This window comes from Nipponia nippon, unplaced genomic scaffold (assembly GCF_047370975.1).
Source record: "Nipponia nippon isolate SJK-2023a ecotype South Korea unplaced genomic scaffold, ASM4737097v1 scaffold_6, whole genome shotgun sequence".
Lineage (NCBI taxonomy): Eukaryota > Metazoa > Chordata > Aves > Pelecaniformes > Threskiornithidae > Nipponia > Nipponia nippon.
In genome coordinates, this window is record NW_028262380.1 from 69,881,949 (window position 1) to 69,898,470 (window position 16,522).

General features: G+C 41.0%; 1 protein-coding gene across 5 annotated transcripts; it reads right to left on the reverse strand.

Annotated features, from left to right (window-relative positions):
- Positions 1 to 416: 416 nt before the first annotated feature.
- ELMOD2 (ELMO domain containing 2) lies at positions 417 to 15,336 on the reverse strand. 5 transcript variants are annotated; one of them, XM_087737805.1, is made up of 9 exons: positions 15,246 to 15,336; positions 14,816 to 14,967; positions 13,944 to 13,972; positions 12,500 to 12,594; positions 11,553 to 11,682; positions 10,450 to 10,583; positions 9,766 to 9,834; positions 8,441 to 8,574; positions 417 to 743 (listed from the first exon to the last, which is right to left on the reverse strand). In XM_087737805.1, exons 2-9 carry the CDS (start codon positions 14,958 to 14,960, stop codon positions 691 to 693), a joined length of 789 nt encoding a protein of 262 aa, XP_087593931.1. In that variant the 5' UTR covers positions 14,961 to 14,967; positions 15,246 to 15,336; the 3' UTR covers positions 417 to 690. The 5 variants fall into 5 exon arrangements, with proteins under 5 accessions (XP_087593931.1, XP_087593930.1, XP_087593928.1 ...); XM_087737804.1 differs by lacking the exon at positions 417 to 743 and adding an exon at positions 5,411 to 8,011 and having other exon boundaries at positions 10,465 to 10,583; XM_087737802.1 differs by lacking the exon at positions 417 to 743 and adding an exon at positions 5,411 to 8,011.
- Positions 15,337 to 16,522: the final 1,186 nt, after the last annotated feature.

Genomic DNA, 16,522 nt, shown 5'->3' on the forward strand with positions numbered 1-16,522 from the left:
TGTCACTGGACACTGCTATGTGCTGCTTTTCTGACTCTGGTAGAGCCTGGTGGCACCAGGGTGCTGCCTGCCTGCCAGGAGACAGACAGCAGGTGATGGAGTAGTGGGAGGTTATTTTATAGAGCTTTCTCTATTAAAAAAAAAAAAAAAAAGCCATAAAGAAACGTTCTTAAGTTTTCTTCCAATCTGTCTTCTAATGTATTCAGACACTGATAGCGTATGAAAGTTCAATGGTATTTATTTTCGTCGTTGTAGCATCTTACAGCTCCTGAATTCTCAGCGTTAGAGTTGAGGGTTGTGCTTGAGACTTGTAAAGGTTTGTGTTATGCGAGTTTTGGGCAAGCAGACAGAAAGCTTGTTATGTGTTGTATTAAACCTAGTGAAAATTTGGCATCAAAGCTTTTCTAAAAAGAAAAGCACCTTTGGGGTTCTCACATAGTGATGCTGAAGCTTCTGTTATAGTAGAAGTCGTAGATCGGGTGTTGCGTCACATACTAAGATGATGGAGGCTGGTATGGTATATATGGTGTGGTCTGTAAGGGGGCTGTAGGAGAGGATGGGAATAGCCTTAATATCGTTGGTCAAGCAAAGAGACGGTGCTTTTGCTTGGAAGGCTGTGCAGCCGGGTCTGGTTCCTCAGCTGGGTGCTCTCCAAGCTTCTGGGTCCCTCCTGTCCCAGGGTCTTCATTATTAATCTTGGAGCAGTGTTTTGAAACTGCGGTAACTGGGTCTCTCGACAGTAGCTGTGATACAGAAACCAACAGGAAACTATTGGGAAGAGTTTGAATTCCATCAGGATACTTATAGCAACAAAAGGAAGCTGGTGCATAAGCACTGTAAGCCTACAACCTGCCTAAATGGAAAAGAAATCGATCAGAGAGGGCACCTGTGGCTGTACGGTGTAGTACGGGTAGGGAGCACGGCTTGCCGAGTCCCCACCGATTCGGGTTGTATGCCCGTTGATCAGGTCCAGCGCTGTTACTCTCCAGGCTGCGGGCATCCCTGCGAGTGACTTACCCATAATCTCTGTCTGCTCTGGTTCTTGGTAATTCCGTAGTGACGAGGTACGCTGTAGCTAGATGATGTCTTTTATCAGAAATGAAATATTAACTGTAAAACACACTTGATGCTGTTGTATCTTTTTTTTTTTTTTGAGAAAAATGACTAGCTGGGCCTAGACTGAAACTTGTGGAAAAAATCAGAAAATACTGAGGAACAGCATCCGGGTTGGTAGGTTAGCTCAGCCGGTGGTGGAGTATCCTGAGCATCCTGAGTATCCTTGCCTTTTGCTTCGCTAGAGCCCGAGGTGGCAGCGTCCGGGGCCTTCCTTTGGGCCCTGGCATCAACACCTGGTGCTGTGGGCGACGGCTGGCCCGTGACTAGAGCTCACCAGTTTAGATACAGGCTGGGGCGTAACATTATAGCAAGAATGGAAGTGAAGCAGTCCCATCTGTTACCGAGCCTTATCCTCTGGTGGGAAGATAACGCTTCTTTTATGCAATTTCTATTTCTTTCCACTAGAAGATAGTCTTGAGTCAAACGTTATGTACTCCAAGCAGCAATGGTGACTTTTAATGCTTGTTTAAAATGTTGATTTATTCAATAGTGAAAACAGAAATTAGCCTGACAGCAAATAATTAGAACAAAACTGTGGCAGTGAACATGACATTGGAATATGGCTAATAATAGAAATGTGTGACGCACGCTGGTATCGGCAGCGTCGTTGTACAGGAGTGTTTTGGTGCTGGGAGTACACGGGATGAAATACCCTAAGTTAGGCTTAACCGCAGTGCAAGATGCTCTGATGAAGTGGTGGCAGATAACGTCTCAAAGCATGTCACATCAGAAGGGAATTTAACTCTGGTTCTTCTCTTTTTCTGTGGTACTGAACATCTCCATTTAAATGTCCTGAATAGCTGCTTCCTCAGCCCGTTTTCTAAAATAACTGGTATTTGCGTAACTGGACCAACTTGACATTTGGGGTCTGGAGGCGTGGGATGTTTCTGTAGTGCAGGGCCTGTTCTATGCTTCTGAAGAAATAAAATTGCTACAGGTGAGATCTTGCGGTTCTCGGGTAGTGGCACTTTGGTACGTTAATAGGAGTGTTTGGTCTCCAGAATTCAGGAGCAGAAACAAAGGCTACCTGAGAAATACAAATGGAACTGAAAAACCCGTGTAAATTATTTACCATAGCTTGTATGGAGGTGAAGGCATGGTGGAAGATAGAGGGAAAAATATTTTCTTGGTTTAAAAAAAAAGACATGAAAACAACTCGGGGCTTCTCTCTCTTTCTCCAGAAAAGTTCTCTAGAGTTCTTCTCCAACTCGCAATTTTGTTCCTGGAGTTTTTCCCTCCTGGGGAAGTTTGTCCAGTTTGTCCAGTGCAAGCATTTTTGTCCAGTTTTCTCCTCGACAAAAATGCTTGCGCTTCAAGCTAACTCCAAGAGTTAACTTCCAGGTCCTTCAAACAAAATCCTTGTGGCTTTTTGTGTTTTGGTTGGATTGGGTTCGATTTGGGTTTTGTTGGTTTTTAAAGCTTAAAACAGAGCTTTGAAAGCAGGGATTTCAAGAGCAACTGAAACAAAGCAGTAATAAATCTCTACCACTTGCAGCAGAGTATGGCAGCCCACTTGTGTAATATTCTCTTGCATTCCATAATCAAAATTCTCATCCATCACTAAAGAAAGCCACGTAGTGCTCTAGCTAAAGAAACTCGGCAAAACTGCTCTCTGCCTCCTTCCAACCCAAGGCGCTTTTTGTATATCCTCTATATCAAGGAAGTGAGGTCTCCTTTCTGTGGTACGGACCAGAAGAGTTTGAGAAAAGGGATGCTGGCGCCTTTCAGGTCAGGTGTAGAACAACGTGAGACGATGGTGGGAGAAGCCCCTCGGCTGGCAAAGCGGGAGCCTTTCCTCTCGCCTCGTGCTGGTGCCCTTGGTCTGCGCAACACGCTGCAGCTGTGGCTTCGGTTAGGAGTAACAGGTTGAGGGAGGTCGGGGGCGTGAGGGAGTGCTAAAGGCCATGATACACACAAATTCATGACGTGTGTTGAACTCGGACTTTCCCACTGTATGATATCCCGCTACAACAGACGGGTGATGACTTCAGGTGGACTTGCACGTAAGCATGTTTGTCTATGGCATCAGACTAATCTTGAGAGTTAAAAGCAAACGCTTCTGTATGGCTCTCACTCAGATTTCAATCTTATTCCTTTCTTCTGGTGTTTGATTTAAGGTACCTATCTTGGATGGTGATTTAAAAACTAGAAAATGTACGTGAGCCAGCTAGCCTTCGTTCCAGCTGATGCCGTTTTCCAGTTCGGCTTCCATACACGCAGCCTACCATTTCAACAGCTTGTGCTATAGCATTATTTCCTAATAATGCCTTTCCTAGGCCCAGTGCTGGAACCACAGACACCTCTGAACAAGCTCTTGGAGCTGGAGGAAAAAAGCAAAACCCCCACCAACAAAAAACAAAACAAAACCAAAAAACACAAAAGAAGAAGATAGGATAAAGCTTTCTCTCCTACCACAGTGCACGTGCATGAACTGAGAGCCTGGCTAACTGGAAACCGTTAGGTTTTCTAGCAGGCCATAACACTGATGTTGACACCGTTTTGGAATAACTCGTTCTTTATTTGCTACCACTGTAAACATCTCTTTCCATTACACAGACAGCACAGTTCACATTATTGCTTTTATATTGTGGTAAACAGAAACTTCTATTAGTATGCAGCTATCTAAGCACAGTGTGGTAAGAAGAAACTGCCCACAAGCTGTCTTGGGCTGGTTCGTTTTATTTTTCTTCCCTAGCGAAAGACAATATATAGACTGGCACAAGAAACATCAGTCCAAAGATTGATCACCATTGTACTACAGCAACACAAAACAAGTATGACAGAAAGAAACAACAGGTTACATCTTTACCACGCATCCATTAGCAGTATTTTCAAGAATACTGACTGCTGAACTCCCACCTAACTAAATACAAACTTTTTCATCGCGATAATTCTTAAAACAAGGCTAACCAATTGTTTGTGGTTTTTTTTTTTTTTTTTTTTTGTAAAATGTTTGTTATTTAAACTAGGATGGAAAATCTGGAAAGCGAATGCTTGGGGCTTTGTGTGTGTGTGTGCATTTAATTTTTTGTTTGCATTTTTTTTGTTTTGTTTTTTAAAGAGTGAGAATCCAAAACTATTTATCGGAGGTGCTTAAATTGGCCCCTTTTCCTGTTGTCCTTTAGGACAAAATGCCCTGTTCTTGACACTGCTGTGACAGAAGCACAACCAGTTTAAAAACATCCTCAGTTTCTTTCTCCCTAAGCAGCGCTGCCTTCAAATCGCTTTCCAGTCAAGTTGGTTACTTACCAAGCAATGTGTTTACTTATTAAAAGACTAGATTTTACTGTTGCTTGTCGTAAACTTCTACTTATCTTCTGATTAATTTGTTCAAGGAGTGGCACCATGTTTCAAGCATACACTGAGCAACAAAAGTGGAGGTAGTCTGTTAAACAGTTGCTACAGGAACAACAACAACAAATTTAGAGAACCACCTTGTCTTCAGTTTTAGATTTTTTTTTTTCTAAAATTACTATTGCATATAAACTTTCACACAGTGAATGCTTTAAAGAGGCAGCAAGTTAGAAAACTAACAGTACTTGCAAATTCTAGATAATACATGCTTTAAAACATGACAGTTAATAAATAACAAGAGAGTTTACCGAGGTTTTAAGACTCCTAGAATAAACCATGAGCAACAAATTCTGATGTTAAACAAATTGATTATATCAACTTGCAGAAAGGTGGCCTACCTCCATTTTGAATCTTCCATAAGCTTAGGCTTGTCGCTCTACAACAGTTACATAAAATACCACTGACTAGTACTACTTCCCTTCCCTAAACACAGTTTTACCTTTTCCCATATATTTTCTAGCTACCACCGTAATACGCTTAGCCTACCACTGCTGCAAAACAGGGACTCCCAGTACTAGTCTACGTATAGTGAGTGACTCCTAGACAGAAGGATTGGGCTACCTGATTGTACAAAACTACATGCAAATTCTAACTGTTTACTGGGAAGGTGTACTGGAGCCTAACACAAAGATTCACCTTAATTACAACATGCAAACTAACGTGTTCCTGTATATCCCACTCATCTGATGATGGTTGGGTTTACTTTTTTCCTTGTGTACTGCCACTGTTTACTCCCAGCTCACACTTTGACTTTTTTAAAAAAAGAAAAAAAGCTAATGAAAGATGCATCTCACATTGGGCTCGGTCTACATTCTACACGGAAATGTCTTGGGGGTGTGACAGGACATCTGAAACACGATGGTTGGGCTTTAAAAGCCTGGGCAGTAAATGTCAGTCTCCTAGTGAACAAGGAGCCCAGTGACAATTTCAAGGGTGTAGATTATTTTTGCAACTGTTGCAAAAGAAAAAAAAAAAAAAAAAAAGGGTTACAGACACTAGCACGGGGGGAGTGTTTTAGAGAGATGGCTCAAGCAATTTTTTTTATTTGCTAGCAAGCAGTAGATGAACAGAATAGGATCTCCTTTCCTGCTGCTGCTCAACAGGGGGTCACTTCTGAAATTCAAAAAGTCAGTCTCATGTTGCTTGCAAAGATCTAGAAGCAATAGCAAAAATTATCAGTGAAGGAAGACAAACATGACAGAAGCTGGGGCTAGAAAGTAACGGACACCTAACCTCTCAGCCACTGGGAAAGAGTCCACTTTCCCTTTCCTTCCTCAGATTTTAGGAATGTCCAGTATCTACAAGGGTCAGAGAAATGGAGCTCCACAGCAGGACCTGAATCCCACAACACTCCCCACAGGATCTCAGCTTTTTCAGTGGTGAGAATTACAGGACCCAAGTACCTGGGAGTAGCAAAAGAACTAGGCTTCCTGTGGAGTCTGTTTTGTATCTAATGTAGTCAGTTCAGCCGTTCAGTTTACAAGCCATGGCATAACCAGAAATACTCTCCCTACAAGCATCTTCACGTTACTTTTTTTTTTTTAGTAGAATAGCATCAACCCAGCACAGATGAGATGACCCCTTCTCCACCCTGCACATGTTAAACTTAACAACTGTTTAACTCTCAACTATACCTAAGTTATCATAAAATGAAAACGGAACTGTGTTAACCTCCTACATATATACTGTCTACCCCAAGCAGGAGCTTTCCCCCAAATAAGAGATCACCAACATTTACGGGATCAAGAGCAACTGGGTGGATGCGGCGCAAGAAGTCACTAGTTACACAATAGAGACTCGCAGAATTACTGCGGTGGGAAGGCAGCTCTGGAGATCACCTAGTCCAACCCCCTGCCCAAAGCAGGGTCACCTAAAGCAGGCGGCTTAGGGCCACGTCCAGTCGGGTTTTGGTTATCTCCAAGGAGATGTAGTATTACATATTATAACAACGCATTTAATACTTATGTAGTGTAACATCACTCGTTACAAAAAGGGGTTCCTCTTTTTTTCTTCTTGTGTTCAGTATTTGTATTCTTCGGGAATCTTTTCATGACTAGGCATTGACTAGAAGTTAACTAATTTACCTGAGATGATTTAAAAGAAAGAAAAAAAGGCATAAAAGCTTCTATTGGCATACAAATTTTGTGCCACTGTGTGCTATTTAGGTATATACCGAAAGAGTCTTTCCCAAATAACTCGAGCTTCTAAGGCTATGATCTGGTTACAGAATCAAAATAAAACACTGATTGAATAAAGCAGAAGGCACTTATTTAATAGTAGGTTTTAGAAAACGAAGTGATGGTCATACCAAACCTGTCTGAAGTTGCTTTAAGCAATAATTAGTCGCAATATAGATACGAAGTCCTATTGACTAGATTGTCTGAGGACGCCAAGATTAAGGAACATGTTGCAGTTGCATCCCTTCCACGGAAAACACGTCTTTGTTAGAGACTTGTACTCCGGTGTGAATTTATTTTCACAATATAGAGACTGCAGCTGCAATAAAGGTTTTTAATGAGTGAACTTTATAAAAGGGCTAAACTAACTCTCTTGTACTTCCCACTGAGAATACCCCATTAGCTGCTACAAGAAAGGGCTGACAACAGACACAAAGTCAAGCAGCCTGAGCAGCTGAAGTCAGATTAGGAAGAATTGAAAATTTTTACAGTAGGAATATTTTTAGGAGTAGCTTTCGTCTGAGGATCTGATCCTCACACCGACGATTTGTGGTTCTTTTTGTTTGCTTGGAAAAAACTTAGTTTGCAAACACAGGAATTTGCTGGTACAAATCCATAGATTAAAAAAACCTTCCTTAGCCAGAAGTTATTTCTAGTAAGTTCGTCAGTATGTTGATGGATTAAGCCTCTTCTCCAAACTCATAAGCGACTAATACATCCCCTTCATGGACCCCTTCATTTAACATTGATGAGTGAATGATGAGTGAATGATCGACAACATGTACAGAACAAGAACAGAAAAAGTTTAAAACCAGAGTAATTTGAACTAAAAGAAGTTTTTAAAAGACAATTAGCAGTCAAACCTATTCATGGAAAACATGATGCGGCATAAATACCGCTTCATGCTCAAGCACCAAAAATTATAAAAGAAATTGTGAAAGCAAGTGATCCAGAGGCTCTTGAGATTTGGAGGTTGTTTTTTGTTTTGTTTTGTTTCTTTAAAAAGCTGTCCTTTGGAGAATAGCATATAAAGACCTGTAAACAGAGGCTGATTGTCCAAGCTTTCTTAACTGAATTTTGATTTTTTTTTTTAAATGTAAAAAAAAAAAGTTCTACTGTTTAAACAGTTTTTGGTGAAACATGCAAAACTTCCATCCAAACGCATAATTCCATTTTTGATGCAGAACCTCATAGACTGCAGAAGAGTTAAGGTTTCTTTGTATTTTGTAAGGTTAGTATCACATTACAATCCAGTAGAAGTCCCTTAATTTTTTCATGGAATTTCTCTCTGTACTGGTTGAAGTGCATAATGCTTTCTGGTTCTTCTTCAAACCAGAACTTGTCAAACTCATAAACCAGATAACCTGTGAAGAAAATAAAATACAGACCTGCAAAAATGATCTCCACATTTTCTGCCTTGATCTAGCTAGACCTAGAATGATCCTTTAGACTCTATTTGATCCCTTAAAATAGGGAGTGTCCCATCCTGGTCAACAGCTGGTCAACAACAAACCAAAGTTTTTGGACACTGTAATAATGAATAAAAAAAAGAATACTGAGTTTTCAGACTGCAGTCTCTAATATATAGAAAGACACGCAAATTTATGCCTTAAATGTAAATCCCTGTTGCACAATGTTTAAGCATCAGGTGCATTTCCAATACCTGATCCAGAAGATAAAACAGCTTGCTCTGGCTAATGAGAAAAGAGTGCAAACGCACTCCAAAAAACCTAATCCCTACGTTGTAGGCCCCCCCCCCAGTAGTCTGTACTAAAGAAGCTACAGATACTTACAGTAAAACTGATGGAAGTGCTCCATCTGCGGCAATCCAGAGACCATGTTGTACAGATGAGTCTTTAAAGCACCATTCTTAAGCAAGCTGTATGCCATTTCTGTCAGATTGATTCCGACTATTGCATAAGAATATCTGCAACACCAATCATAGGTCATGTTTTACCTTATGGATCGAAGGACTTAAAAGCTTCCCTGAAGCAGTCTGCGTTAGGGTAACTGTAAGAGTCAATTTTTCCTATGATACTTGTTGGCAAGCTGACTCCGGCCTACAGACCGCTCTTTCCATTCCCTGGTGCATCCAACCATGTAAAAGTTATTTAAAAACGCTAGGTTCCTACACAATAGTACGGCAAATGCCTCCATTAGGCAATAATGAGATGGTAAGGCTAATCAACATTGAGCTCAATTTGCTCATTTGAAATCATTAAACCTGCTGCAACATTAAGAATCTGACATCAAAAACTTTGTTACAGTATAAATGGAACGGCCATCTCAACCTGTCCTTCCAGCCAAAGAAAATTTGTTTTTCTGTTGCATGGTATAGAAAGCACCACAATAGAAATTCTTAAAGGACTGTTAAAGCAAGTGTTTCTGGGGGAAGGAAAAAAAAAAAGAAAAAGATTAATTTGTGTCAATGATATGGGTATTTAATTGATCTAAATGTCTCGGATATCCTATTCGTGACCTAGTTGCACAAGGTAATATTATTTACAATTGAAGTCATAAAAGCCTCCCATTCTTGGTAGGTGATTGAGTTAAGTGGGGACTAGATGGATGAGACGATACACACAGGTTTACTAGCCTTCCTCTGTCTCACTGGTTTTCGAGTATATTTCCCTGTGAAATGAGCTAAATGTTTTAATATGCAAAGTTTTAAAAAATGAAGTTGAAGTTGAACAACAGTATATACTTATTACAGAACAGAAACCTAGCAAAAAAAGGGACCTTAAGAGATAATCTGTACCATCCCAACACAAGATGAGTAAGAAGGTAAAAAGTAAGTGTTCATTTCTAAATCTAGTCTAAGCCTATTACAAATAAAGCTAACTCGGGTGTTAAAGGTGTTCACCGTGTTAACCAAAGCCAGTATTTTGCAACATTTTTGTCCCAACAAGTCTATTCTGAAAAAAGCAGCTGCACATAGCTCCTAGCCTGAAACTGATTTCTGCAGTCGGTTTCTCACACTTTTCTACTTTGGCCCTTTTTTTCATCCTTTAATGAAAAAATCCACAAATATTTTCCTCTTTATTTTCAGGACATACTTGGCAATCTTCACATGAGCTCTTACACAGAACAAGACAGAAAAAGTCCTATAGTGACTTACCCCAGCTTTGGGTGATTCGAATGAGACAGGATCTGACGAGCTTCATCGGTGTAATGCTTACTAAAATACCTGCCAGTGTAAAATAGGATCTTCCATTATTTTCTTCAAGTTCATACGAAAAAAATATTCATGTGTTCAACATCAAAATGTGTAGCTTGAAACTAAAGCTAAATACTACTCTGTACTGAACAATGGCACAAAATGAAAACCAAGGAAAAGGTAGCAAATTAAATTATATTCAGCATGAATTTTTACTAATACAGTAAAAAAAAAAAAATCACTGTGATCTGAACATCAAATATGAAGTTCACCCAAGTCCACAAATTAGCTTAGCAAAGTTGTGCAAACCTGTTATTTTTCATTTCAGGAATTTTAAAAGCTTTTGACAAGCTACTTTCTAAGTTACAACCTATCAAATCTATCATATGACAACAAAAAAAATAAGGTGTCTTGGGCAACTTTCTGTTCCTCCCTTCACTTGTTGGCCTCTACCCGCCCATACGTTTACAGATATGCAGCTGCTAGAAATGTTGACTTATTTAGAAAATACTGGTTTTCACTGTACAGAAGCCACCATTTCTATTTGCTTCTGTTCAGCCTTTATTAGAAATAGCACTAACTAGAGAAAATACATAGATACTGAAAATTAATTACAACAGAAATTAAATACTTCTTTTCACTTACACCAGATTCACTAACCCCAGCAGGCCCATTCCTCTGAAGTCTGTTTTGGGATCATCACCTTGGAATCCAATGTCGCACCACTGCTTGGTGATTCTGGCCTTCAGATTCTCATGAGGCATCAGCAAATTCCAAAGCTGCACAAATATGCTTGCATGTTACGCACAGCTGCTAAAGTATGCCAAGTCCCATCCTTCAGAACACTTGATGCTGCACATTAGAAACCGTTCTCCAAAGAACAGGATACAATCTGCATGCTGTTCTTTTCTGTTAGTGGCAATCTGGAGTCATATTACAGTGGCTCACTTCAGCAATTATCAAAATTATTACACTTAACATTAAATGTGATGATTTCCCTTCATGGAAATTATCATTGTATCAATATTATTATATATTAATTATCATTGTATCAATACTAAAGAAACACAGACTTGTTTCACTTCAGAAATTAATTTATGCATCATTTTCTGATAGGACAGCTCTGAACTGAAATACAAGTTCTCAACGAATGCTTACTTAACACGTCAGTGTTGGGACTCGCACAGCAAGTTGAGATAATTATGAAATGCTAAGAAAATGACATGCTAATATATTTGCACAGTAGAAGCTATTTAAAAAAGCCTCAAGCAGTATTAGATTGTTTGCTGCTATTTACTGTTACCTAAAATACATAACTGATCGTTTTTATCTTCCAGCATTAAACCATCCTCTTTGACTGGGATGCAGGAATAAGAAAACACTAGTGTCTTTTTTTATTTAGTAATTATTTGTTTACAAAGTTAGACAAGTGCATAAGGTTAAATATCTTTTTAGTTACAATCCTTCAGTGACCTGTTACAAAATTATTTTGCTACTTAGGTGTTGTTGTTATGTCTGATTTCACACAAAATAATCCCAGTGCAAGTAACTCTAGTTTACTAATTTGTTTTGATGTTGGATTTTAATGTGTCACTTCTATAATGGCTTAGCAGTTCACAAGTAGAAAAGAGCTTTAAATAGGCGAGCTGGTAAGAATACTACCAATAAATTAAGTTCACTCAATCTGTTGGACTTGGAGGGGGAAAACAACAAACAAACAGCTTTTGTATTTAAAAGGTCATTTTCACCTCGATTAACTGTTCCTCATGTTCTTCGTTATCCGAATCATACGGGACCTTCCTCAGATTTTCCACATTCAAATAAAGTTTTTTATAACCTGATATCTGCAGTAAGGATATATGCAGATTTGTCTTAAACCTGAAATAATAACAAAACACCACACAGAAGCTATTAAGAGGCACAGTTAGCCATAAATTCTTGCTTCAACTACCAGATAAGACTTTTCTTATGTTAATGCAACATGAACACTAGAATTAGGAAGTGCTTTATGTTTATCTTTCAAACTACGGCATATTGGTTAAGTATACTGCTATATGGATCTTTTTTCTACTTAAAAGGAACTCTAGCCGATTCCAGTGCTGCACAGTCAGGCCCTATTCACTTAAATTATGGAAGAAAAAAAATAACTTAGCTAAAATCTGTGATGACACAAGAAAACTCCATATTTCATCCTGACGCCTGTACCTTCACCTACCCCAAACTTTTTGTAAGTCTTAAAGTGAAACTTTGTCAGAAATACTTACAGCTTCAAAGAAGCATTTCACTGAACTAAATTTTTGACTATTCACAATTTTTTGTCTCAATCGCTCATAATTACTTATGCAGATGAATGCAAACATTAACCAGGCATCACTATACTCTCTCAAATATATCTAAGCAACTACATAGTTCACATAATCAACCTATGCAATAATTGTATTACTTAGAAATAAGGAGTAACAGAAGGGACTTGCAAGATAGAGATGCAGTTATCCCAAATCCATGTCAATTAAAACTTTGCTGCAATTTATTTTCTAGAACTGAAGAGGACATAACCATTCCTTATTTTCTAACTTCATTCTAAAAATTTGTGCTGAATGGCCTAAATATTGTATCAGATTAAGCAACTGCAAGAACATGCCAAGAAGTCAGAATTATTTGCCATGAAGAACTTATGTTCGGGTTCCAAACATACCCTGTATCCTTCTGTTCAATTTTCTTTTCTTTCATTACATCTCTGACACACTTCTCCACTTCAGCTTCCTCAACATGCACAGCATTTCTTAAAACCTAGAAAGTTAACACAGTAAAAGACTTCATGAGGAATGCAGAAATCTGTCATCTACTTTATTCTTATTTCTCAGCTTCTGTATACCTGCCATGTATGTATTCTTTACTATAAAAGAACAGTCAATTTATTGCCAATGTTTCCAATAAATGGGCTCAAATTGCGCATAAAAGACCTGCAATAATTACATAAAGCATAATTTGTAACTTTGTCCGACTGTAAACAACGTTTACACAGGAGTTGCATAAAGAGTAAATAAAAAGCTCCAGAGTTCCTTAGTCTAGGGTCTTGTTTGTTTTCAAATGCTGAATTGAAACATGTTCTTCCTAATCCAATTGAAACAGAGCCATTGAGGAGCAAAAGCGAGAAAACTTCAATAAGGAGATACTACTGCAGAATTAGGAGACAGTGAACTAACAAAGCTGAGGTTTCAATGCTGGGGTAAAACAAAAGAACTTAATGTAAGATACTGCTACTCTGCAGTCTTGTAAAGGGCAAATGCTAGTCATAATAATTACACACTGCCCACCTAAAATCTGAACAATTTAACTTCATCTTCTAAACTTTTTATGGTCACAATGCATTCTTTAATACAATTCACGCTAACACCAAAGCAGCTTCATTTCAGTAAAGCAAAAGGTTAACTCTTTTAAAACTGGATGTTAATATATTTGATATAATCATTTAATTAAGAGATGCTAAAAGACCCACCCATACTGTGCTCTACCGCAACAAAGATGCTTGTGGCAGTTACTAATTCTCTCTCAACATCACATTGCAGTGATTAGCAAGAAAAAGGGAGAATGCAGTCACCTCACTGTCTAAAGAGGAAAAGTTTTGTTCAAGATATACAAACTTGAGGGTTTAAGGTGTTAGTTATGTCTAACTGCTACAGAAGAACTGGAATGAGCTCATCAGCTAAATGTCTACCTGCAAACTTGCATGTCATTTTTTTCAACAATTCAAGACGCTAATGTATACACTGCATTTAGTTGCTTTATCTGTATCATTTACCTATATCACACTTCTGGTTTCTAGAAAAACAGCAGAAGAGATTGTTGTGACAGGCAGAACTGACCTTCTCCAAGAAAAGAAGCTCTGTGTAATGACTGGTCTGACCGGCTGCTAAAGAGCAGGTAATCTTTCAGAGGTGGACACAAACATGCGAGGGGACGTGGGGTTATTTTTAAGAGACCTTGACTAACCCCAGCATAGAGAACCCAACATGCTGTTCTCTCTGCCTTTTATTCCTCTACTTTCTTCCACCCTCAAAAAGTAAATGCACATGTTCTTTCTGGGATCTGCCTCTGAAAGAAGGTTTTACTACAGTTTAATCTCTAGTATCTTTTACCTTATTCTTTGATGATTCCAGTGAATGTTCTGCAATACAAAAAAAGTAAATGTCACAGTTAACTGAATTCTTTTAAATAATTGACAATAGGTGTTCTTGTGGCATGTAAGTATTACAAAATTTTGCATCCCTTTTATACATGGAATTAATAAAAAATTACTCAATCTTAAAATCAACACGTATCAGGTAACAGTTGGAAGTCTTCATTTACATAGATTTTTTTATAATTCTCGAGTACAATACTGAAAATAGACTCTTTTTTTTTTAAAACAGCGATCAATTACATGTACAAAGACAAATTTGAAAAGGTGTCAAGACAAAAATGTGTCTCTTGATATTTTTCCATTCTTGGACACGTTTTTGTGTTTATTACTGAAGAATGAGGAAGCAAAGCCACTTTCTCAAGCTATTGTGAAAATGGCAAAAACTAGAAGTAGTTTCTGAAATTATTATTTTAGATCAAAATTCTGCATCAAGCAGAATTGTGCATTTAATCGCTCCTCCTCCTTCCCCCCCAAAATGCATTCGTGTCTGCTCTGTGTGGCTTTTTTTAATAACAGGAAGGTAAAAAACCTACACAAAGCGACGGGAAGGCTCTGGGGAAAAATGTAAGATTTTTGATTCACTTTTTGAAGCTCACTGGATTTACCTTAGCGAGCAGGTAAGGTAAGGAAACTAGAGCTGGCACTCTGATTTAAAATTCTCATAGAATGGGCAGGAAGAAGGGAAAGGCGCAAACGTGGTCCAGGGGCTGCAGACTGCGCTGGGGAGAGGCACTGGTTTCCAACGACCGCTGCTCGCGACGTTTCTAAAGATCTAAACGACTGGTTTAGCCGATGATGCTAAGCCCCCGGTTTAGCATCCTTCGTTACCTATGCTCAGCGTCCGCTGCGCCCCGGCCGTGTAGCCATCGAAGACACGCTGCAATTCGCATTTCCGAGTCAGCAGCCTCAAGATCCACTTCAGCCAAAACCGCAAGTAGTTGCTGTACAGGAACCCCCAGAAGTACACCAACATCTTCTGCCTGAGGAAAGACCCGCCTCAGCAGGGGGGCGGCGGCGGCGGCGGCGGGCCCCTGCCTACCCAGCCTCCCCGCCCCGATGCTGCCATCACCGCCTGAAAAGGGCGGGGGGCAGCGCCGCGCCGCGCCCCAGCACCCCCCGCCCCAGGCCGGGTCCCCCTCAGCCTCGCGCCGCCCTCGTGAGCCGTTAACGGTCAGCGCCCCCCCCCCGCGCGGCCGGGCAGCCGTTGGGCTGCAGCCGGTAGGGTCCGTCCCCTCCCCGGGGCGAGGGGAGCGAGCACCTGCCCCGGCAGCGCCGAGCGCGGCCGCTCCGCGCCCACCGAGGCGGCGACCTAGCGGCGCCCGGCCGCCCCCCGCATCCTCCCGCCGGAAGCCGCCTCCCACCTTCCCCGACCTGGAAGTGATCGGGACGGAAGTGCCGCTGGCCGTTACCGGCTCCGTTCCCTCACCCGGGCGGCGCTCGCCCCGCCGCCTGCTGCCCCGCCTCGACGGCTGAGGCTCCGGCCCCGCCGGCGCAGCCCGCTGCCCCCTCCCGGGGCTGTCGCGGCGCGGCTGCCTTGGGCTGGCTTGCCCCGTGTGGGAGCGGGCGGCCTAGCTCGATAAAGCCGCCTCTTGCCCCAGGAGCCCCGGGGCTTTGGCTGCTAGTCCGGGGTCGGAGGCGCAGGCCGAGGTGGCGGGCCTGCCTCCCTGGGTCGCGGCGCAGAGGCCCTCGGTTATGCCCTGCGCAGGCCTGGCAGCCGGGACACTGCTTTCCCTTCAGGGCTGACCCCGCTGCTAACCGGGGAATTGGCACAGGCAGCCCAGCTCGCACCTGGGCCAAAAATCCGTGTACCTTCTCGCTAATTAATGCCTTCAGCTCGTTTGCGATGCCTTACAAAATACAGTTGGGGATTGCTTGTGCTTGTTGCACTTGTTTAAGTGTTTACGAAACTGCGCTTGAAGACTTGTTCCTTGCCTCTGCTATAGCTGAAGGCAATGCTAATCAGGAAGACGTTATGAATTTAGTTGGGCTAGATGCTTTTAAGGAGGAGTGCTTTGCCGCTGCTGAACAGAGGTTCAGCCCAAGTGTTTCATTTAGTTCTGGTCAGTGCTTCCATTGTATTATGTTTAACAATTATTTCAGTAAACAGGGGTTGAGCAGTTCCTTTGAGGACTGCGGCAGGAATTCCTGTTCCTCTAAATTGTGTGAAAAATTTGCAGGGTTGAAAGGGAGCTGACAGACTTGCTTGACGACATTCTGATACGTTTTTTTAATGTGAGGAAATTGAAGTACCTTTTACACAGAATCAAAAGCCACACAGCAGGTCAGGTGGCCTGCGTCCCACAGAGGATTTCAGAGGGTGGACCAACACATTTGGCATCCTCCCTTTGTGTTTTTTACACTTGTAGAGCTGCAGAGTTTCATGTGGGGGAATGATTGATATGTCAACTTCAGTTGTTTGCAGATCTGATTCCTACTCTTAAAAACTGTGAGGAGAGATGGTGCATGCTAAGAGGCAGCAGGTGGTCATTTTTTTCTGTGTAACTTCTTAGGTGAGTAATCTGACTTCTAAAGCAT